The sequence below is a fragment of the Peromyscus eremicus genome, chromosome 14 (assembly GCF_949786415.1).
Source record: "Peromyscus eremicus chromosome 14, PerEre_H2_v1, whole genome shotgun sequence".
Lineage (NCBI taxonomy): Eukaryota > Metazoa > Chordata > Mammalia > Rodentia > Cricetidae > Peromyscus > Peromyscus eremicus.
In genome coordinates, this window is record NC_081430.1 from 78,639,414 (window position 1) to 78,664,169 (window position 24,756).

At 44.0% G+C, this 24,756-nt stretch overlaps 1 protein-coding gene across 3 annotated transcripts in view; it reads left to right on the forward strand.

Annotated features, from left to right (window-relative positions):
- Positions 1–24,756, forward strand: part of Slc39a9 (solute carrier family 39 member 9) — a 44,173-nt gene that overhangs the window by 10,431 nt on the left and 8,986 nt on the right. For 2 of the 3 annotated variants that reach the window (XM_059279023.1, XM_059279021.1), the window contains exons 2-4: positions 14,788–14,896; positions 19,020–19,220; positions 24,564–24,632. In XM_059279023.1, coding sequence (XP_059135006.1) covers positions 14,788–14,896; positions 19,020–19,220; positions 24,564–24,632 — 379 coding nt within the window. Of the gene's footprint in view, positions 1–14,787; positions 14,897–17,739; positions 17,905–19,019; positions 19,221–24,563; positions 24,633–24,756 lie in introns of those variants that run through there. The other variant, XM_059279022.1, reaches the window with a different exon arrangement.

Here is a 24,756-nt window from a genome sequence, read left to right on the forward strand (position 1 = left end):
TTTCTTTCTTTCTTTCTTTCTTTTGCTGGGAACAAGGGTGTGTACCACTACCCCACTGTGTACTTATTTAGTTCTTCCTGTATACCAGGCACTGCCTTATCTTATTTAATCCCCAGGACAAAAATCCAGAGGCATTGTTCATGTGGCTTTACAAATAAGTGAACTCAGGCAGGAGAAGCCACGCACTTTGGTGAGGAGAGACCGTGGCTCCCAGTGTCAGAGGGTTTGTCCACTGGAAGATAGTGCCCTTCCTGATAGGCGCCATAAAGACAGCACGAGAACAGGGGTCTTTCCACTACCAAATCAGGAGCATCTTAACACCATTAACATTTTGCCTTCCCAGTTTCTCTCCTGTCGTGGTCTTAGTTGGGGTAGCAAGACTTCAAACTCCCTGGTACACACTTGTGTGTGTGTGCAAGACCCAGAAGCTTGTAACACCTGCCCAGCTGGAATCTGAAATAGTTACCATTTTGAACTAAGATTAGTTTCCAACTTGACATCTTCACTATTTAATCAATCTTCAATATTTTGGTGCAAAAAATGATGTCCTTTTACAGGGAAGAAGAGAAAAACTATTCAGAATGTTCCTGTGGGTGATAGGCTTAACCTAGCCTCTAATTGAAAAGTGTATCTGTGTGTCTATGTCTGTCTTTCTTCCTCAGTTGCTTCTCCACCTTTTTTTTTTTTTTTTTTTTAGGATAGAGTCTCTTACAGAACACAGAGTCTCTCACAGAACACAGAGCTTGCCCTTTTCAGCTAGACTAGCTGGCCATCGAGGCTCCCTTCCCCCTCATCCACCTGTCTCTGCCCCCAAGTGCTGGTGTTACAGACATGCACCATCACACTGGAATTTTTACATGGGTACTAAGGAACTGAACTCAGGTCTTCATTTTACCAAACTCTGAGCCATATCCCCAACCCCATAATTGAAGAATTTAGAGATGAAGCTTTTTTGAATAATGAGATTTAACATCCTCTATGGCTCACTTTGAAATTCCAGGTAACAATAGTGCTGACTGTGGTACTTAGAATCTATGGTGGAATTTCAGAACCCTCAGCAAGGTGTGGTAATGCATGCCTGTCATCCCAGGTGAGATGGGTTGTCAAAGGCAGGTTTGAGTTCAAAGCCATTCATTTAGGTGTACATAGCGGGAATGCACTTTAAAAAAAGAAAAAGAAACACCAGGTGTAATAGCTCAAGCTTTTAGTCTCAGCACATGGGCAGACGCAGACAGAGTTTTGTAAATTCAAGCTTGGCCTGGTCTACACAGTGAGTTACAGGCCAGCCAGGGCTATTTAGTAGGACCCTGACTTTAAGAAAACAAAGAAAGGCCGGGCAGTGGTGGCGCATGCCTTTAATCCCAGCTCTCGGGAGGCAGAGGCAGGCGGATCTGAGGCCAGCCTGGCCTACAGAGCAAGCTCTAGGACAAGCACCAAAACTACACAGAGAAACCCTGTCTCAAAAATAAAAAAAAAAAAGAAAAGAAAACAAGGAAAGAGGAGAAAGAGAAAAAAAACAGAATGCTCCTCAATTATCCTTGAGTACTAGTGTTTGAGTTCTAACTTCCTGAGCCAGAAATATTGGGTTGTTGGGTTAGAAATTCTTCTATCAGTTATATGGGATTTGGAGTGACAAGGTCTAAATGATTATATCAATCATGGGAAGTTTCTCCTTGCTGCCCTGATCCTAGGTATTTATAATCTAGCTAATCCTGGGCTCTCCATCTAGCTGTACACTCAGCCTTATTTCTTTATGCCTTTGGCAGCCAAATGGGAGAAGACTAGCCAAAAGGAAAACCAAACCAAATTGTTAAACAACAAAACAAGTTTTATCAACAGGCAGTGTAGCATGATGATTAAGATAAACTCTGGGGCTGGACGTCATAGGTGCGAGTCAGTCCTCTGCCACTTCCTGGCTATGTGAGGCTGGGCACATTACCTTCTAGGTCTCTGTTTCCCCAGCTGTACAGTGGGCATAATAGGATTGTTGGCAGGACTGACTGAGCTGGCACATACATGTAAAGGGATTAGAGTAGAACGTGTGTGGCTTACTGAGTGCTTGACAACTGCTAGGTATACAGCAGTGGAAGAAGAGTATTGGTGATGCCTTCCCTGTCTAGAACTCAACCATCCTGAAACCTAGTTAATCCAAAGAACCGACAAGTCTGTCACTAGTCAGACATCCTGAGAGTAAGCATTTTGTTTGTTCTCCATTGCCCTTGGTTCTCCCGAAGCTCCTGCATCTTCTAGTAAACCACTGTGCCAGTTATCAGTTGAGTACCTTTTGTTCCAAGTTCAGCCTTCATCCTCTCTGCAAAAATGTGTGCCCTCTAAATGTTTCCTTTTGCCAACTGGAAGGGTGTTAACTCTTTGTCAATGGAGGATACTGAAGAGAAGTTTAAGAGGGAGCTATTACCCTTTTGGGTCCGGTCTGCTTGCTCAGCAGGCTCCTAGGCAGTTTCTCTGGCACTGATGTCTGCAGCATAGCAGCCTCCCTGTACAAATGTCCTGCTCTGGCAGAGCCTGCAGCATGCCTGGAGTCTTACCCCTCTGGGTAGGCTTCTCTGTGCCCGGCACTTAAACTGCAGCTGGGCGTTCAGCCTAGGCTCTTGGGGCACACACAGCTGCTCGGCACTCAGCAGGCATCAGTTTCCATTGGCACCCCTCCTGGGTGATTTTTATAGGATAGTCTCCAGTGAGAAACCCATGAACAGCTTTTCCCAGTGCCCTGGAGTGATGATTCCCAGCAATTCCACCAGCATAGTAACTCAGAAACTCCTGCTATTCATTGAACCCCAGCCATGCCCTCTTCTGCACTGTTTGGACCTAGTCTTCTTATTTTAATTTTGAGGTGTTCTTATCTTTGTCCTTAGGTGGCAGCCACCACTCCTTATATTTGCTACTTGTATATTCTTTAGAATTCTTCCTATCTAGTCAGTTCCCCATTGCTTCAGTCCCTTGTTAAAGTTATTCTTTATGTTCAAATGACTTTAATATGGTTTCTCTTTCCTGGTTGGACTCTGACTGATTCAACTAGGTTATTGTTGGTTATTGTTCAGAAAATCATGCAACACCAAGGCTGAGCAGTCACTCCAGGCTGGCATGAGACACAGCAGTTTAACGGGGGCAAAGCTGGAGGCTGCAACAAGTGGATCACTTGAGCCTAGAAGTTGAGGGCCAGCTGAAGCAACACACAGCTCCCATGTCCTAAAAAACAAAAGAAATAGGTGAGCAAGTCCAGTATCATAATGCGAGGCAGCTGACCTTTATTGTCTGCCCTGGAGTCGTTAGGGAGTAATGAGAGAGAGCTGTGATGAACAGAAAACCACCCATTATTTGATACATAATGCCTGATACTGCCAAAGCTTTCTGTTTTCCAGAACTGGGAATCTGGATTTTTGTATGAAATCCTCCAAATGTCACTTTGAGACTTAAGATTTACACATTCTCAACCTATATTTGAGTTGTGAGAGCACCTGGGGGGTCTGCTGCTTTTCCCAGTTGTCTACAGACAAAGGACAGTGACTAGTAGAGACAGATGGATATGACAGAGAGCAGAGATTAGCATTCCAGCTAAACACAAAACCTCAAAATGCAGTGTTTAAAACCACTCAGTAAAGGAGAAACTATCTTTGTAAAAATAGACTTAGGAGCTATGGAGACAGCACAGTATAACTGCATGTGTTCTTACAGATGTTTGCTTTCCAGCACCCACGTGGTGGTTCACAACCATCCCTAACTCCAGTTCTGGGGGGGGGTTATGCATTCTTCTGGCCTCCATAGGCACCAGGCATGTACCTGGTGCACATACATACATGCAGGGAAAGCATTCCTATCTATAAAATAAAATTTTAAATCTTTAAAATATTTTTATTAATTCTTGGAGAATTTCACTCAGTGTATTTTGATCACATTTACCCCTACTTCCTCCAAGATCCACCTCCTCCAGGAGAAAACATCTTAATGATCACATTCGAGACATTGCACTCTCTGATTCAAACAGAGTACAGTAATTGGTAGTAGCTCACACTGTGAGTTTACATGTCAGTTCTGTGTTGATTTTAGCAGTGACCCTGATGAGGAAGAAGTCTAAACCCTGTTAAGTAGGGATGAAACAACTTCAGTACATAAGTTCAACGCCTGTTTATATAGTCTCTAGTTAACCTAGCAACTAAGAAAACAATCGATGTGTGTGTGTGTGTGTGTGTGTGTGTGTGTGAGAGAGAGAGAGAGAGAGAGAGAGAGAGAGAGAGAGAGAGAGAGAGAGAGAGAGAGGTGCCCACAGAGACAGGAATGAGGTTGCCGGATCCCCTGGGGCTGAAGTAACGAGTGTTCATAAGCCTGTGGGGTAGGTGCTGGGATCCAATGGGACCCAGACCTTCTCAGACAGAGCAGAAGCACTCTTAACTGCTGAGCTGTCTCTCCAGCTCCCACAAGTTTCTGTTGTTGAGACAAGATTTCACTAGGTTACCCGGCTGGCCTAGAACTAACAGAGATCCACTTTCCTCTGCCTCCTGGGATTAAAGATATGCTTCTTTCCTCCCTTGAGACAGGATCTGATGTTAGCCCAGGGTGCCCTGGAACTTGCTAAGTAGTTAAGGATGACCTTGAAACCTCTGCCTCCACCTTAATGGTGGAATTACAGGCGTGTGCCACCATGCTTCATTTTCTGTGGTGCAGGAGATTAAACCCAGTGCTTCATGCATGCTAGGCAAGCACTGAGCTACATTTCCAGCCTGTAGTTAGCATTTTTTTTTTGTTTTTTTGTTTTTTTTTTCAAGACAGGGTTTCTCTGTGTAGCTTTGCGCCTTTTCCTGGAACTCACTTGGTAGCCCAGGCTGGCCTCGAACTCACAGAGATCCGCCTGGCTCTGCCTCCCAAGTGCTGGGATTAAAGGCGTGTGCCACCACCGCCCGGCTGTAGTTAGCATTTTAAAATGATTTATTTTATGTGTATGGGTGCTTTGTCTGCGTGCATGTCTAAGAGAGTATCTGATATTCTGGAAGTGGAGTTATAGACAGTTGTGAGCTGCCATGTGGGTTCTGGAAATGGAACCTGGGTCCTCTGGATTAAGAGCCAGTTCTCTTAACTGCTCAGCCATCTCTCCTGCTTCCAGCACTTTTTTTTTTTTTTGGAAAGGCCTGTTTATAGTCAATTATAGATAGTTTGTTTGTGGGACATTTAATATAATGTGTAGAAGGAAAAGAAAATAATGTTTTCCTACAGCCTAGTAGGGTCACTAATAACATTTTATATCCATTTGCTTCTGTTTGTATTTTTAACATGGTTGCATAGGTGACGTAGGTATAATTTTACGTTTTCCTTTTTGTTTGGGAGTTATTCCCTTCTTGATTTCCTTTGTTGTTCAGATTTAATACAGGCATTTTCAAATGTCTTACTACATTCAGTCATTTTATATACTGAAAGTCTTGTGTGTTTATTTGTTTTTGACATGGTAAGATTCAGAATAATGGAGCCAGGTGTAGTGAGTGGTCTGGCTCACCCCTTTGGAGGCAGATGCAGGTGGAGCTCTGTGAGTTGGAGACCAGCTTGGTCTACACAGTGAATTCCAAGACAGAAAGGCTACAAAATGGAGAGACCCTGCCTTCAAAAAAAAAAAAAAAAATAGAATGATGAATAAAAGGTTCCTAAGAAGGTTCTTAATCTTTTAAGAATATATTTGCCAACAAATGCAAATGACACTTTATTTTCACATTATTATTGATCATTTTAAAAAAACTTTAATAGGGAAAAAGTACTATTTTAGTCTGTTCATTGGACTCTATATATTCTTGGCACACTTATTGCCAATATTTCCCCAGCTTCTTTGCTAGTGGGTTTCTGCGTTTCTTTTTATGGTCAGCTGAAAGAATCTACACACGATGTGTTTTTATGTTCAGTTCTTTTTGTTTTGTGTTTGGAGACAGGGTTTCTCTGTGTAGCCCTGGCTGTCCTGGAATGTTCTGAAGGCCAAGCTGGCCTCGAACTCAAAGACCTCTGCTTCTGAGCATATGTCACCACTGACTGGCATGTTTAGTTCTTTTATGTTTAGAAAGAAAAACAGATTAGTTTTATCTTCTAAGACTGGAGGAAGTGGCATTAATAAAGTGCATGCTTATCATTACTTCCGGGAAGGCTTCATTCATCTTTATGTTAAATGAATTAGAAAAGGCAAGTCTAGATGCCCCCGCCACTGTTTAAGCTGCTCCTCCACACATTTCCCCATTGTTAGCTGTGTGTGTGTGCACCACGTGATGTTGAAGATAAGCACTAGCTGTGTCTCTGTGCAGACTGTGCTAACGTCCTCTTGCTATGCGGTAATAATGGCAGTGTTTACAGAGGAGGACACAGAAGCATGGGAGGTCATACAGCTGCCTCTTGGAGCCCAGGAGCTTTGGGCCACCTTGTGTCAGTAGAAGAACTTGAACAAAACCCAGATCTGAGTTACTAATCCTTAATGACAGATCATGTAGTGGAGAGCAGCGTTGTTGTTTGAACAAGAATTATTCCATATCCTCAGTATCTCCTCAGTGCTTGGGTGGGACCTGTCTTATTCTAGCAGATTGACCTCTGCTTTTTTAGGACAGTGCTAATGCTTTGAATACTGAAGTGGGCTCAGACACAAGGATAGAGACAGGAATTTTCAGTTATCCAAAGCTTCTTAAAGTGTTGGTTTGTATTTGGTTGAACAGAATAATTTGTTGACTGTTTTATGAGCTGGAAAAGAAAAGCTATTTAATTTTCTTGCTGTCTGCCAAGAAAATTAAACAGACTTCAAAGCTTTGCACTGATAGCTAATGGCATTGATGCAAGCTGTTGTTTTAATTAATACAGCTGGCTGATTCTTCAGCCCAATCAGCTACAACTGTGAAGTTCTAAAGTGAGATAACAAAACCAATGGCACTGCACAGTTCATGCCTCTCTCGAGAAAATAGTTCATTACTCTGACAGGCACTATTGCTTGGGGAGCTCTCGTCCCATCTTGAAATATACCTGGAGTTTGTAGTTCTTCATTTAAATATACTCTTTTAGTGATTTACCACAGGCAGAGGAGAGGAGCTGCCAGCACTTTGTTAACTTTGATAAACACATAATTTGAGATTGAATCCCTGGTTGTAAAGTTATATGAGAGAATACAGCCATACAGACACCATAGAGCCATTATCTCCAGGCTTGAAATAAATCAGATTGAGTCTAAAATGATTGTGATGGTGTGCTGGCTAGTTTTATGTCAACTTGACACAAGCTAGAATCATCACAGAAGAGGGAGCCTCAATTGAGAAATGTCTCCATAAGACTGGGCAGTAGGCAAGCCTTTAGGGCATTTTCTTAATTAATGATTGATGTGGGAGGACCCAGCCCCTTGTGGGTGGTGCCATGTCTGGACAGGTAGCCCTGGGTTCTATAAGAAAGCAGGCCGAGCAAGCCAGTAAGCAGCACTCTTCCATGGCCTCTGCATCAGGTCCTGCCTCCAGGTTCCTGCCCTGTTTGAGTTCCTGTCCTGACTTCCTTTGATGAACAGTGCTATGGAAGTGTAAGCCAAATAAACCCTTTCCTCCCCAGGTTGCTTTGGTCATGGTGTTTCATCACAGCAACAGGAACTCAAACTAGGACAGGTAGTTAAGGATTTTTTTCTAATCAAAGTTGACACTGCAGCTCATGGCAGTGATGCTTACTTATATTGTTGACTGGTCCTTTTCATCTGAGTGTTACCTCTATAATGTCGGTCACCATCAGAGGGCTCATGGAGATTACCAAGCTGGTAAATTTGCTGTAGGATAGTCTTTCCTTTCTCTTACTGAAGATTGAAACAATAGATGAACAAGGTTTTCTGCTCCTTGGGGGAAAAACCAGTTATGATTGAAGATATTTACATTAATGAGACAAATGGTGGCTGCTTCACGTTTACTGTGATGGATCCTGTTATGGTCCTTTCTTAATTAAGTATTTGTATAACCCTTGACTAAGACAACTTACAGAAGGAAGAGTTGGTTGGAGTTTACGGTCCAGAGGGCTGAGTCCATCACCATGGCAGGGAGGCATGGCATCAGGAAGACATGATGTCTGGAGCAGCAAGCTGAGAGAGCAAACTTGGAATGACACATGGCTTTTGCAACCTCAAAGCCTACCCCAGTGGCATACTTTCTCCCACCTGTTGCACGAATCCTAAATGGTCTTAATAAAATCCTGGAGTCAGCTTTCAGGGTGAAAGGTGAAAAATCAGAAGCAGAGCAAGCCGTAGCTACCACCTCTTACCTTACCAACTCCTCAGTCTAAAAGAGAGTTGAGTTCCTGTCTCCTCCGCCTTATATTCCTTTCTCTGCCTACCCATATCACTTCCTGTCTCAACCGTCCTAGTGCTGGAATTAAAGGTGTGTGATTCCAAGTGCTGGAGTTAAAGGTGTGCGCCACCACTACCTGGCTCTGTCTTTTAGACTAGATTAATCTTGTGTAGCCTTGAACTCACAGAAGTCCAGATGAATCTCTGCCTCTGCCTTCCAGTGCTAGGATTAAAGGTGTGTGCCACCACTGCCTTGCCTCTATGTTTAAGCTAGTGGCTGGCTCTGTCCTCTGATTTTCAGGCAATCTTTATTTGTTATTTGATAGAACAAAATATCACCACACACACCTCCTGAATCTATCCCAACAGTTCACCAACTGGGGACGAAGTATTAAAACATCTAAGTCTTATTTTGGTTTTTGAGATAGGGTTTCTCTGCATAGCCCTGACTGTCCTAGAACTCAATGTGTAACTAGGCTAGCCTTGAACTCACAGAGATCTGTCTGCCTCTGCCACCTGAGTGCTGGGATTTAAGGTGTGCACAACCAAGCCCAGCTCTAAGAATTCTTGACATGGCTGCATGTGTAAGGAATATGTCAGGACTGTTTTCAGCACAGCTGTCTGAAGGGCTCCATTGCATTCCTGAGGTAAAGCAGGGAGGTGGCAGCGCTCAATTCTCTCGTGTCTTGTTTGAAATAAAAAAGTGTATGACGTTTACTGTCAGACTAAATAACCCTTTATATGGAAAAACAGAAGCAGCCCGGAGTAGTGATGCACACCTTTAATCCCAGCACTCAAGAGGCAGAGGCTGTAAGTTCCCAGCTAGCCTGGTCTACATAGTGAGTTCTGGGACAGCCAGAGCTACATAGTGAGACCCTGTCTTTTGTCGGGGAGGGGTTGGGGGAGGCGACATGAAGCTTTGTGAAGCACTATTTCCTGTTCTTTTTACTTTGTTATGTACCTTTACCAACTGTCTTTAGACCTGATTATGGTTCTTGTTTTCCACATAGTGGCAGGATTTTCCTGATTTAAACAGCTGTGTGACACTGTCTGTGTGAGATGAGTTGCACAGGATGGACTGTAACGTTGTGCTGGCTGTGTATTATCATTGAATGTTTGGAGAGTGCAGCTCTCCCATCCCTCTCTCATTAACTAGCTGTACAGCATGGTCTCGGATAAATATTTCTCATCCTTGTTCTTTGATTTCAGTCTGTATACCAAGGGAGGATCCTTCCTTACACTTTCATACAGTCTTACACTCAGACTGGTTTTGATAACTCTGGCATCTGCTTTCTAAATCACAGTCCTCCTGCCCCAGCCCCCACAGTAGGTATGGGTTATAACACCACCACATCTGGCTTCTCTGAACCTCCTCTTTCTCCTTTTTTTCCTTTGTGAGAATTTCATATATGAGTTACATCATGCCCCCTCCTCCCTCAAACTCCTCCTATGTCCCATGTGAACATTCTGGTGTTTGTTTGTTTTTGGTTTTTCGAACAGGGTTTCTCTGTGTAGCCCTGGCTGTCCTGGAACTCACTCTGTAGCCCAGGCTGGCCTCAAACTCACAGAGATGTGCCTGCCTCTGCCTCTCAAGTGCTGGGATTAAAGGTGTGTGCCACCACTGCCTAGCCATAAACATTCTTTTGTATGGGTGTTTTGCCTGCACCTGTATATGTCTGTGACCACATGTGTGCCTGCTGCCTACAGAGACTGGAAAAGGGTGTCAGATCCTCTTGGAACTGGGGTTGCAGATGGTTGTTGATTATCCATGTGGGTGCTGGGAGTCAAACCTGGGTCCTCTGCTCCTAACCAGCCCATGAGCATTCTTGTACAGGTTTTTTCAGTTCTCTTTGGTAACTCCTGAAAAAGGGGAATGCTGGCTAAGCTTGTTAAGAGACTGCCTTCATTATATGCTCCCAGCAATAGATGAAGGTTTCAGTCACATTCTACCCTTGTCATTATTTCCTGATGTGATTTTTTTTTTATTCTAATTTTCGGTGTTTTTAAATGGGTATGCATTTTCCTGGAAATTAAATGTTGAGTATGTTATGGGCTTACTGGTCATTCATATCCTCTGTGAAGTCTTATCTACTTTTTACTAGGTTGTTTGTCTCCGGGTATTGAGTTGTGAGGGTCTTTGTATTTCAAATACAAGTCTTCTCTCAGTGACTTAGGTGGGTTCCCCAGAAAATCCACTGTGAGATTTGTGTGTATGCAGAACTTTATTGGGGAATGCCCCATGATAAAAGCAGATGGAGAAGGTGAAGGGTCACTCGGTTGCAGTAGGAATAGGGGACAGATGCCTGACCTGAAACAGACTGAAATAGGCAGTGCATTCTAACACTGTGAAACTTACCTGTTCGTTTTCTTTTCCGTGTGTGTGTGTGTGTGTGTGTGTGTGTGTGTGTGTGTGTGTGTGTGTCTGAGGAGGCCAGAAGAGGATGTTGGTCACTTGGAACTGAAGTTACAGGTGATTGTGAGCTGCCTAATGTGGGTGCTGTAAGCCTAGGTTGGGTCCTCTGCAAGTGTGACCCTGTCTCAAAAAATAAGGTGGAGAAGATACTTGGTGTTGATCTCTGTCTGGTCTGCATGTACATCCACACATGTACACACAAACACAAACCGAAACAAAAACCACGGAACTATGTATTGACACCTAAGTTTACTTTTTCATGTGTTTTTATAAATTATATATAATTATGTACTGTATATTGTTTATATCTTATGAAACAAAAATTGTTATATTTAATGTATGCTTATTTTTGTTTATTGTGATGGTTAATCTCAATTTTCAACTCCGTTTTCTGAAGCAGAGGTTCAGAATTGTCTAGGAAATGGGTGTCTGGAAATGACACTAGGAGATGATCTTGATTAGGTTATTTGAGGTGGGGAGACCTGCCTACTGTAGGGGCACATTCCTGTATTGTGAAAAGGAGAACGTGAGTGGATCTTTCTACTTCCTGGTTGCGGATGTGCTGTGAGTGGATCTCTCTACTTCCTAGTTGCGGATGTGCTGTAAGTGGATCTCTCTACTTCCTGGTTGTGGATGGGCTGTGAGTGGATCTCTCTACTTCCTGGTTGTGGACGGGCTGTGAGTGGATCTCTCTACTTCCTAGTTGCGGATGTGCTGTAAGTGGATCTCTCTACTTCCTGGTTGTGGATGGGCTGTGAGTGGATCTCTCTACTTCCTGGTTGTGGATGGGCTGTGAGTGGATCTCTCTACTTCCTAGTTGCGGATGTGCTGTAAGTGGATCTCTCTACTTCCTGGTTGTGGATGGGCTGTGAGTGGATCTCTCTACTTCCTGGTTGTGGATGTGCTGTGAGTGGATCTCTCTACTTCCTGGTTGTGGATGTGCTGTGAGTGGATCTCTCTACTTCCTGGTTGTGGACGGGCTGTGAGTGGATCTCTCTACTTCCTGGTTGTGGATGGGCTGTGAGTGGATCTTTCTACTTCCTGGTTGTGGATGGGCTGTGAGTGGATCTCTCTACTTCCTGGTTGTGGATGGGCTGTGAGTGGATCTCTCTACTTCCTGGTTGCTGCTGGGCTGTGAGTGGATCTCTCTACTTCCTGGTTGCGGCTGGGCTGTGAGTGGCTGCTTCAAGCTCCCGTTGCCTTTCCTGCCCTGTCATGGCAGACTAGACCTTCAACTGGGAGCCAAGGTCAACCAAGGTCAGCTTCCCCTGGCTTAAGTTGCTTTTGTCCAGAATTTTATTGCAGCAGTTGGAGAAGTAACTATAAATACTTTTTCTCACAGATATGAACTTATCACTCTACATTACCATCCTTTCCTCATCCCAACACATCATGGCCTTCCGAATCTGTCACTAGACACTGATCTCATCATTTTGTGGCTTAGGTGCTGTGTTGCTGTACTTTCTTGGACACTTAGTTTAAATTAAGTTTGAGCTCTTCATAAGTGCGTGTTCATTTTTGCCTAATTCTTTCTTTCGGTGAATTTCTAGAAATGAAGTTTGTGGATCAAAGATTTCACTTAATTTACAGAAAAGGGGATTTGGGTGGGAGGGTTGGGGCATGAAGGGGAGCAGGGAGTGGAGAGAGCCTGAGCAAAAATTCACTTTTTAATTTTATTTTGAGTGCATGTGTATGTATGTATGAAAGATTGTTGTATGTGTATCTGATATATGTATGTGTGTGAAGGTGGTGTGTGCATCCACATACACACATGGACACTAGAGGAAGAAGACACCAGGTGCCCTGCTCTGTCACTCTGCCTTATTCCTTTGAGACTGGGTCTCTTACTGAACTTGGAGTTAGGCTGCAGCAGACCCCAGTGGTCCTTCTCTGCCTCCCCACAGCATTAGGGTCACAGGAGGCACATAGTCATGCCCGGGTTTTCACCACAGCATTAGGGTTACAGGAGGCACATAGTCATGCCCGGGTTTTCACATAGTTGCTGGGATTTAAACCTGAATCTGAACACGTGTACGGCAAGTGCTCTTACCCATTGAGTCGTCTCTCTAGCTCCAGGTTCACATTCTTGAGACTTTAGGCCTAAAATGTCAAATTGTGACCCAAATAAGTTGTAGCGGTTCACATTTCTGTCAGGTTTAGAGAAATACACTCACTGCTCCTATTCATAAACAGTAAATGTTTCCCTACATCATTGCCAACTTTCTCTTTTTGCTTCAAAGGTTGTGGTCTCACTGAATGATACTTGTAATCACAGCAGTTGGGAGACTGAGGTAGGATTATTATAGGTTCAAAGCCTGCTCAGGCTGGTAGCTGCTGGCCAGGCCAGTGTGAGACCTTACTACTCCCTGAGGAAGTTAATGGCCGATGGGGGGGAAAAAAACATTCTCTTAAAAAAAAAATAGATAGATAGATAGATAGATAGATAGATAGATAGATAGATAGATAGATCTTTGTATTTTATGTGTGTGGATGTTTTTCTTGCATGTATGCTGTGCATCACATGTGTTTAGTGCCCATGGAGGCCAAAAGAGGAAGTCAGATCCCCTGGAACTGAAGTTACAGGCAGTTGTGAGCTTCCATGTGGGTGCTGGGAATTGAACCTGGGTCCTCTAGAAGAGCAGCCAGTGCTCTTAACCGCTGAGCAGTCTCTCTAGCCTGAGATGTTTTCTTCAGTGATGTAGCCACTGTGCTCATGTTTCTGTAAACAAACCCTCACCCATCTCCTGTAAGCGACCCTAATGAAACTCACTGAATCATTTAAAAAAAAAAGACCCGAAAGTGGCAGGGTGGCTAGTTGGGGAAGAGGAAAGGGTCTAATGGACGTGAAATGGGGAAGGGACATATGCTCAAAATACATTCAGTGCCATGGGCTGGAGCAATGACTCAGTGGTTCAGTGCCGTAGAGACCCATTACTTTGTACACACGTTCTTAACTAATAAAAACCAGCTATTTATAAAAACAAACAAATGGACTGGGGATGTGGTTCATCTGGTAGCGTGCCTACCTAGAATACATGAAGCCCTCAGCTTGTTTCCCAGCATCAAACCAGATCCACTGTGTGGATCTCATGCCTGTAATGTCAATGCTTAGGAGATTGAGGCAGGAGGAACATAAATTCAAGATCATGTTGTTTTTTATCTAAATCTTAATTGTTCAATTTCACCAATGAAGACTCAGAGCCAGATGCTAGGGTGAAAACCTGCTAGCTCAGAGAGGCAGAGAAAGCTGACCTTCCTCCCACACTGTCTCAAACAAAAACTCAAACTAAATGCCCTTCCTTTCTTCTTCCTGTGCATCTCTCTATCCGTGCTCCTGACTCCCTCTTACTCTCAGTTTTTTTTTTTTTCCTGTCAACTGGTTGCTTGCTCTGCCTCCTATATGATTGACTTTATTTAATCCTATTTACAATATTCTAGCAGAAAGCTCTTAGATTAAAGGTGTGTGCTAGGGCTAAGCCACACCACAACCAGAAACAGGTTTTTCCAGTAAAGAACACAATCTCGGGGTTCGTGGTGTGATCAAATATCCTGCAACAAGGTTATCTTTAACTACATTATCAAGTTTGAGGCCAGCCTAGGCTACACAAAATCCTGACTCTCAAGAAACAAAGAAGTCATGATCTTGTTGCATTTCCCAGGTTGTCTCAAACTTCTGGGCCCAAGCAGTCTTCCTCCATCAGCCTCCTCAGAAGCGAGTGTGCCTAACTTCTCATCTTTTAACTGGTATTATTTATGAAGCCAACCATTTTTCATGCTTACTGGCCGTTGTGGCTGTTGGTTTCATGAATAGAAAATGTTCCCCATTCATCAGTCAGTCTTTCTAATACAGCAGTTCTCAGCCTGTGAGTTGTGACTTGGGGAGGGTTGAGTGACCTTTCACAGGGATTGCCTAAGACCATCGGAAAACACAGATATTTCCATCACAGTTCCTCACAGTAGCAAAGTTACACTTGTGAAATAGCAACAAAAACAATCTTATGGTTGGGGTCCCCACACCATGAGGAACTGTACTAGAGGGTGGCAGCGTCAGGAAGATTGAGACGCTCTAACGTTTCTTCTGTTGTCTTTCCAGGAACGACTGAAGCTGGTGACGGTGCTGGGTGCCGGGCTGCTCTGTGGAACCGCACTGGCCGTTATCGTGCCTGAAGGGGTGCACGCGCTGTATGAGGAGGTGCTGGAGGGTGAGCGCCAAACGCCCGGCTTGAGAAATGTTGGTAGAGGAATAGTGGATTTCTTCTGGGTACAGTTCATGTTTGTCCCAAAGAGGGTGTGTAAGAGAGCTCCTTAGACACCTCAGACATGGAAATCATCCTTAGCAGTCTTCTGAATGTCGTAATTCATGAAGACTACTTAATAATCATGTGTAATAATGAGTGATTTCAGCCTTTTTAAGTATAAGTTCTTATTTTGTGTGTGTGATGCATGCACATGTATGTGTTTGTGTGCATGTGAGGTACATGTTAATATTTGTACACATGCGTATGGAAGCCAGAGGTTAATGTCAGGCCTCTTCCTCCTCTTTTCTCTCTGTACCTTTTCTTTCTTTCTTTCTTTCTTTCTTTCTTTCTTTCTTTCTTTCTTTCTTTCTTTCTTTTGTTTTTCCTTTTTGGTTTTTTGTTTTGTTTTGTTTTGGTTTGGTTTTTTGAGACAGGGTTTCTCTGTGTAGCTTTGGAGTCTTTCCTAGAATTCACTCTGTAGCCCAGGCTGGCCTTGAACTCACAGAGATCCACTTGGCTCTGCCTCCCGAGTGCTGGGATTAAAGGCGTTTGCCACCACTGCCCAGCTTACCTTTTCTTTTTAATATTGTGTTTAATTATAATTTGATATGTGGATAAACACATCCTTTGGTGCGTGTGTGGAAGTTGAAGGACAGTTTGTGGGAGTCAGTTCCCTTCTTCTACCATGTGGGTCCTTGGGATTGAATCAGGCTTGCTTACAATCATCTTTGCCCACTCAGCCATCTCATCATATCCTCAACCTTGGCTTTTGAGACAAGGTCTCTGACTAAACCTGGAGCTCCCCAATTTGACCGGACTGGGTGGTAAAGAACTGCAGGGTCCTCCTGTGCCTGCCCCTCAGTGCTAGGAAAACAGGTACACACCACCATGCCTGGCTTCTTACATAGGTACTGGAGATTTGAGCTCAGAGAGTTGGGACGTGTTCCCTTGTCCATATTCTGGAAGAGAGATTACTGAACTGCTGTTTTTGTCTGTGAGTGTTTGGTAGAGTTTATTAGTGGGTTCACCGTCTGGGCTTGGTGTCTTCATGCTGGAAGGTGTTTATATTAGTAACTTTTCTTACTGCTGTGACCACATTCCTGAGGAGAACCAGCCTGATGGGAGAGAGGTGTTTTGGCTCACACTGTGAGGGGATCATGTCCACCATGGCAGGAAAAGCCTGGTTGCAGGAGTGGCTCACAGCTATGGCGGCACGAGTGTGGAGTGGCTGGTACATTGCATTGGCTGTTAGGAAGTGGAGAGAGGTGGAAGAGAGAAAGACAGAGACAGAGAGAGAGAGAGACTGGCTCAGGCAGGGCTATATAATCCATAAAGGCTTGTACCAGCAAGCCCTTTCTTCCAGAAAGGGGTATAGGGAACAAACTGTTACTTCCAGCCATCACATCCTGCCCTGGCTCTCATAGGTTCACGGTCATCTCATAAAATACGTTCAATACGTGACTTCCAAAGTCCCCAGACTCTTGCAGTTCCAAAACTGTTGAAAAGAGCAAAGTTTCTTCTGAGACTCAAGGCAGTCTCTTCACTGTGAGTCCCTGCAAAGTAAGAAACAAGTTACTTCTCTCCTAGTATACAGGGGCACAGAGTAAACATTTGGAAGACACATGGAACAGTGGTTCTCAACATGGGAGTTAACGACCCTTCACAGGGGTTGCATATCAGATGTCCTCCTCCTCAGATGTTTACATTATGATTCATAGCAGTAGCAAAACTACAGTTATGAAGTAGCAATGAAATTAATTTTATGGATGGGGGTCAGCACATGAGGAGGAACTAAGTGTACCAAAGGGTCACAGCATTGGGAAGGTGTTTTAGTTAGGGTTTCAGATGCTGTGCTGCAGCTTTCAGCAGAAGATGGCTTGTGTCCCCAGTACCTGGGACACCATGTTGCAACTTACTTAGGCTTTCATAGCTTCATGTACAGCCCACTCAGGGAATCGGGTCTTGTTGCACATTGCTTGGGCTTAGAGGATTTCTGGAACCTTGGTACAAATCTTGATCAAATAAAATAAATATTAAAAAATTAGAGCCAGTTATGGTTGTATGTATGTGTAACCCTTGTGCTGGGAGGGGAAATGTTGGAGGGTAGTGCATAGGTAACTGATCCTGGGAGCTTGCCAGCCAGTCATTGTAGCCAAAATGGCAAGCTCCAAGCTCAGTGAGAGGCCCTGACTCCAAAAATAAGGTGGTGGGCCATCAAGGGGGCTCAGTAAATATGGGCACTTGCTGTCAAGCCTGATGGTCTCGTGAGTTTGATTCCCAGAACTCACATGGTAGAGGGAGAGAACTGACTCCCTCAAGTTATCCTCTGACCTCCACACATGCATCATGGCACACATGCATTAATGCCCCTTCCCATTACAAATAAATAAATGCAGAAAATACAGTGGAAAGCCATAGAGGAAGATGTCTGCCTCTGGCTTCCACATGCATACACACAGTTGAGCACATTCGTGTATAACACATGTATATACATGAAAAGATTTTTGGCCTTTGTTATAGGAGTAACCAGTCATTTTTGGTTGGATTTAAGACCTACTGCGGAAGATGGAACCTATACTTGACACTGCTAGAGTGCCCAAGAACCTGAGTCTAACTAGATGAACCTAGGGGGAAATCTACTACTATTATTCTGCTAAAGGATCGTAGCAGGAAAAAGACTTGTAGAGCTAAGACATGCCTGAGTGTAGTCTAGCTGCATGGCTCACAATCTCCATTATACTGACATTTAAGGGTTCTTTGGTCTGCTTGTTTAAGAGATTCACAGCTGGACAGTGTGCAGAGAGTGAGAGGCTTTGGAGCACTCAGTCCTAAAAGGGATGTCTTCATCCAAGTCCTCCCCTCGGGATCTTTGCAGAAGAGGAGGCAAAGACTGTGGGAGCCAGAGGTGATGGACAGCTCCAAGGAAGCCCCATCTTCCAGACACTGCAGGGCTGATGCACATGTGAACTCAGGTGTGAACTCACAGAGGTCTGACACAAGGCCTGCCACAGCTGCAGACTAGACAGACCCCACCCACCGCTGGAAATGGGAGGTGGACACAGAGTCCCACCTCTGCCCCAGCCAGGAAGTTACTTGTGACTGAAACCTGCCGGGACAGGACAGTTCATTCTCTCCAGTGGAAACTTAGTGTATCAACCCCTCTCCAGGGCGGGTCCCATCCCCAGGAGTAGTTGACTGAAGAACATAGACACTGTGGGTTTTGTGTGTGTGCTTTTTGTTTCATTTGGGTATTTTTTTATCTTGTTGAATTTCTTTTCTTTTAGTCTGTTTTGATTGTTGGGGTTTTTTGTTTTTGTTTATCTTTGTTTTGTTTAGAGAGAGAAAGAATATAAAGTTGGGTGAGTAGGGAAGAGGGGAGGACCTGGGAGGAGTTGAAGGAGGGAAAGAGTGTAATCAAAATATATTATATAAATTTTTTAAAAAATAAAAAACAGTTGGTCTTTAAGGATTTATGTTTGAAATGTCAAACACGTGACTGTAAGTTAGAAATATCCTTTGGTTGGTTGTTCGTGTCTTAACCACTTTGATCTAGAAGGCTATATGCCTCTTCAATGGTGTGTGTGTGTGTGTGTGTGTGTGTGTGTGTGTGTGTGTGATTGCTCACTAATATTTTATAAGAACTAAATGTTTTTGATCCTGTTTGCTTTTTATTTGCAAATTTGGTATCAGCCTAGGTGTAAAAGTGTGACTTGGACTGCAGTTGCTCTCACTGCCAAGTCCTGCCCTCACCTGGCTTCGGAGTGAAGCTCCGTGTGCTTTCTGGGGACTGGCGTGAACTTCTCAGATGAAAAAGGATGGTTTAAGTTTGGGACCCTTGGAAATGTGACTGCATTCTTGCATGGCGATTTGTTTCCGTGTCCAGGATTTTGAGTTGGTAGGCAGTCAGAAGGAAGGTCTGCATGCCAAAAGCAGAAGACATTGGGGAATGTTTTCTTTACAGCCTTTTAACTTCAGGAGTTTATGGTTGCCTCACTTTCAGTATAGGAATTAGGTGTCTTTGCAGGAAATTAAGTAGCACTTAAAACACAAATGGAAGCTGTTACATTTTGTGGTTTGTTTGCTCCAGGAAAACACCACCAAGCCAGTGAAACCAAGCAGAATGTGATTGCGTCAGACAAAGCAGCAGAAATGTCAGTTGTCCATGAACATGAGCACAGCCACGACCACACACAGCTGCACGCCTACATAGGTGTGTCCCTTGTACTGGGCTTCGTGTTCATGTTGCTAGTGGACCAGATTGGCAGCTCCCATGTGCATTCCACTGATGGTGAGTAGCTCTCAGGCTCTCTGGGCTGTGCAGGCACTTTTCATTGTGGAAATTTACAAACAACTGAATGATTCGGTCTACACCAATGGCCTTACTTAATGCTAAACTTGTGTTTTCCTCAGGTGTTGTGGGGCATTTTATTCAGTTGGGGGAGCTAGTGAGTCGTGGCATGGCACAACTGTTTATTGATATACCAACCCTGCTGGACTGAAAGCAGTCGGTCTCATTTGGGTGAGAGTCTAGGGTAGAAGTCCTTAATCTGTTTTGTGCTGTGAACCCTTAGGCAGTCTAAAGCCTGTGGCCCACTTACTGGAATGTTGGTCTTTATAAACTTAGAACTCCAGAGAATTCAAGGCTATCCTCGTCTACATATTGCTTTCCAGACCAGCCAGCAGATAGCACACACAGTGAGACACTATCTAAAAGCTAGCCATTCAACAAAGACCCCAAACCAAGCAAGCAAGCAAGCAAAAAACTTGATAGTAAGTAAATTCTGATCTGCTTATTAGATACAGGGAGGAAAGAAGTAAACAGGGAAGTCCAACAGTGCTTTGACCAAGATCAATGTTGCCAGCATTCTGCTTTTGGTGTAGCTCATTCTGCTTTTGGTGTAGCTCAGGAAGCTATCAGACCGGCTTCTTTGCGGCTAACTACAAACTATAAACCTTGCAGAAAACTATAAACTATAAACTAGACGAAATATTAAAACTACCATCTGAAGACAGCAGAGAGTCAGTCACTAAGAGCAAGCACATTCTGCGGAGCATAACATCTGGAACAGAAATACCTATTTTTATAGGTGTTGGTAATCAGCATCCTTGGGGGCAACTAAAATTGTGATGGAAATTCAGTCTTCCCAAGTGTTATTACGTGTCTGTAATCCTTGCTCTTGGGAAGTGAGGTCAGGAGGATCAAGGCCCACCTCCATTACATAGCAAATTTGAAGCCAGCCTGGTGTACTTGAAACTTTGTCTCAGAAAGCCCCCAGTATTTCTGGAACAGACCTCAGGACAACCAGAGCCCTAAAAAGAAAGGAGAATTCTAATGTTGTGGGGTATCCACCAGATAAGACTTCTCAGACATGGGTTTAAGCCAATAGGAAGTCTTTATTAGCCAGAGGGTGACTACACTGGGTGTTCAGGACCCCAGGGTAGTCCAAGCCTTTCTCAGGGTGAGCTTTTAAGCACAAAAACATGTCCTAGGTTGGCACACCTCGGTTAGCAAAAACAGTTAGCTAGAATCAGAACTGCAGAAGCCAAAAAGCAAGGTTAGTACATTTAGAGACTTTCCCAGAACTATGGACTTCAATGGATTAGGATTTTGTTCTTGTTTTGGCAGGTGGTGCTGCCTGTGTGCTGGGTTCTAAGGCCTAAATGGGCGTTTCTCTCTATGGCGTCAGTTGTGTCAAGGTCTGGGTGCCTGTTACACTAGACTCAGCCCCAGGTTCTGTGAGCAAACCGTGCTTGTTTGGGCAGACTCCAGGCAATTAAGCGAAACAATTAAACTGAGCTGTCCAGAAAAGAGTTACAGTTTGAACCAAGCTAAGTTACTTAAAGCAAAACAAGTTCTGTAGAAAAATAGAACAGAATTCAGAGAGTTCATGAGGTAGTACCACTAACAATGTCTGGTATGTGATGCAGCACGAAAGCACCCGTGGTCAGCAGAGGTGCAGCCTCTGAAAGGGAGGGTTATTCTGTAAAAAGAAAAAGGATACAAGGAGGTGAATGCATTCTCCAAAAATGTCAGTCTCAGTGGAGTACAGTATGTGATGCTACAATTGCTCTTTTCCAGAACAAATGCTCTGATGGACATTTTCAGAAAACTGACATGATTTGAATATGCAACAGAAATCAGAAAAATAGTGTTAAATTTGCTGAAGTTGATATCCTTTTTGATTATATATTTTCCCTAAGGAAATACATATTGAAGTCTAGAGATAAGCAGTTAGGATGTGTACAACTTATTCTTAAGTGGTCAAAATTGGTATATAGAAAGTGTAAGTGGTGAAGCAAGTGATTCAAAATGTTTAGATGGTTAGTCAGGCAGAGACAGGGGCATGTGAGTATTTTCTGTGAACTATTGGTGTAGCTTTTCTCGAGGTTAGAAACTATTTCCAAATAAAAGTAGTTTTGTTTTAATCATGGAATGGATGATTGAACAAAGCAGACTACTTGGACATGGATTGTAGCTCTACTACTGAGGATGTAGCTCTGTGGTTGTACATGGCATGGCTTGGCATGCAAAGCTTTAATCCCAGACATTAAGGAGAAAAAGATATGGTACTCAGCAGATTGAATAGGCAAGTATGGTGGCATGGGATGTGGTCAGGGCTCTCAAGAGGTGCAGGCTGGAGATGGGAGTTTGTAAGGACCAGCCCTGGCTACACAGTGGCACATGACACACTGTCTAGACTAAACTGAGGTCAGCAGAGGCTTTCCATCCACTGTAAAGTCCCATACGTCCCAGGCTGGCCTCAGATTCCTTATACAACCATTGATGACCTTTAATCACTGATCCTCCTGCCTCTGCCTCCCAAGTGCTGATGTGCCACTATGTCCATACTGTACCTTTAAAAAAATCTCCCCATCCCTGGGGGGTGCGGGCAAAGGCTGGCTGATCCCTGTGGGTTCAGGGCCAGACTGGCCTACATAGTGAGTTCCAGGAAGGTCAGGACTGCATAATAAGACTCTGTCTTGAGATAAACAAATAAAGAAAACCCAACACTTCTATTTTATTTTGTTTTGTTTTTGCCAGGGTTGGAGAACTAGATCCCTAGTACCCAGGTAAAAGCCAGACCTACTGTCACACATCTGTACACTCAGTGCTGGGGCAGGGGCATGGGGAGCCCTAAGGAGCTCACTGCTTGGCCAGCCAGCCTGGTGAATCAATGAACAGTTCAATGAAAGACTCTGCCACAGCGAAACAAAGCAAAGTATAGAAGGATTGAGGAAAGATGCCATCAACTTCCGTGGGGTACTTAACATGAGCTCACGCTAGCCAGTCATGAGTCTATCCTGTAATATTTGGGAACTAAAGAGTTAAAACTTTAGCTGGGTGGTTGTGGTGCAGGAGGCAGAGGATTTCTGTGTTTGAGGACAGCCAGGGCTACACAGAGAAACCCTGTCTTAAAAAACCCTAAAAAAAAAAAAAGAGTTAAAACTTTTAAAATATGGCCTGAGAGCTATAAGCTTATTGACAGAGTGCTTGCCTGGTACATACGAGATCTGTCCATGATCCTCAACACTGAGAAATCAGAATTTTTAAAAAAGACTTTGTTCTTATTTTATGTGTGTGGGCATTTTGTCTCCTGGTATGTCTGTGCAGCACATTCATGTAGTGCCCACAGAGGCAGAAAGAGGGTGTCAGATCCTCTGGAACTGGAGTTACAGACAGTTGTTAGCTGCTATGTTGATGCTCAGAACTGAACCCAGGTCCTCTGGAAGAGCAGCCAGTGCTCTTAACTGCTGAGCCATCTCTCTGTAACCTCCTGCACTCCCCAAAATAATAAAAGAATTTTAAATAAATTATATAGGACCAATAGTGCCCTGTGATCCTGCACCCAGAATTAAGTTAGCATGTATTCATTCTGCCTCCTGTTTAACCCCAAGATCACTGTTTTTGCTGGCTTCAGATGTGTGTATCTTTGATTTTTCAGTTTTTGTTTTTTTGGAGACCTCTTTATGTAACCCAAGCTGGCCTCAAACACACAACCCTTCTGCCTTCATTTCCCAAGTGCTAGGATTACAGGAATATACCACCATACACAGCTCTGGGTTTGTGTATTACTAAATGTCAGTAAAAGTTAATTCACTTAGCTGCTCTAGAGAGTAGTTGACCTACTAGGGGTCACACTCTTTAAGAAAATAGACTCTTTCTCTCCTATCAGCTACCAAATGCCAATAGCTCCTTAGCTAGGGCTGGAACTTTATGCCCTGCCCCCCCCCCCCCCCCCCCCCGTGTTTCCCATAACAGCAATAACATCCCCAGCAAAAGAAGTTATAAAACAATATTGGGTGCCTAGTGCTGCAGTGCATTCTGGGAGACATGTTAGAAACAGAGAAAGAAGTACAAAGTGTCCTGGTTACAGCTGGTCTGGGGTGGAAGACAGTGTGGTGGCTTTCTCTGTCTGAGGTGAACACAGAAGAACCTCTGCAGTGGCACATGGGTCCCAGCTACACAGAATGGTAGCTGAGCCAGGAGATGGTTGTTTTGAGCTAGGATTATTCTCTGACCTTTTCTTGATGGATATGGTCCTAGGATTCAATTTAGAACAGTGTCTAGGTTTTGGGTCGATAATCTGGGAAGGTAAATACTTGCCCAGAACTAGAGGTGAGGAGATTTAGGGAAAGGAGGGTGAGAATGATGTTAGAAAGTGCTAGAGAAACTGTGCTAATTGGTCTGGATACTAAGAAATACTGTGGAACCAACTGTATTACATAGCTTAAGAACCTCCTCAAGCCAGGTGTGGTAGTGCAGACCTGTAATCAGAGGCTGAGCCAGCAAAGTCTGCATGGTCTTCAGAGTGAGTTCAAGGCCAGTCTGGCACTTAGTGGAACTCTATCTCAAAATTTAAAAAAAAAAATCAAAAAGAGACTGGGGATTATAGCTCAGTGGAAGAGTGTTCAAATGCGTGGACAGAGCCCTGGGTTCAGTCCTCATCACTGAAGGAAAAACCTGCCTAACTGTGGTGGTGGCTGACCTGAGCTAGCCGACAGCACAGTCGAAGGGTAGTGTCTTACAGATGCCTTGTGTGACTGGCTGAGGTGAGTTTAGGAGAGTAAGAAAAGCAGTAGGGAACTGTAGTGACCTGGGTTTAAATTGGTGAAAACACGTTAGGGTGGTAGCTGCAGAATGGAGATGGGATGAGAACAGAGTTGCAGGAGGGCTAGATGAGCCTGCAATGAAGTAACCAGAGGCCGTAGAGCACTTTCTACAGACAGTGAGCAAGTTCAGGCAGTTGGGGGTTATGCATTGCAGGAATTTATCCCGGGAAGCCTGAGTCAAGAGTTCCCACACACCGACCTCTTTAGTACAAGAAGAACATCGAAGTATTCAAAGTAGAAAGAAAAAACAGCAGTGAGAAAAACAGTCTACATCAAAGTTTGAAATCTGAGCTTTCAAAATACTCATCCAGCTGGATATGGTCTTTTATACCCTTAATCCCAGTGCTCAAGAAGCTGAGGCAGAGGGACTTTGAGTTCAAGGCCAACCAGGGCCACACAGTGAGACTCCTGCTCTAAAGTGACAATGATAATAATAAGAAGTGGACCGTCTCCAGACAGATGTTTCTATTGCTTTATGTCATATCATACTACTTAGTGATCCTTTCTCATTCTCACGTAGATCCAGAAACAGCAAGGCCTAGCAGTTCCAAAATCACCACCACGCTGGGGCTGGTCGTCCACGCTGCAGGTAAGTCGGGATTGCAGTGAGCTGCTCCATGCTGAACGCTCTTTGGGGAGGTTGCTGGACAAAGGCCCTCCAGCTTAAGCATAGCCCTCTTATGTCTGTGTTGAGTTGACCGGCTAAGAACGGT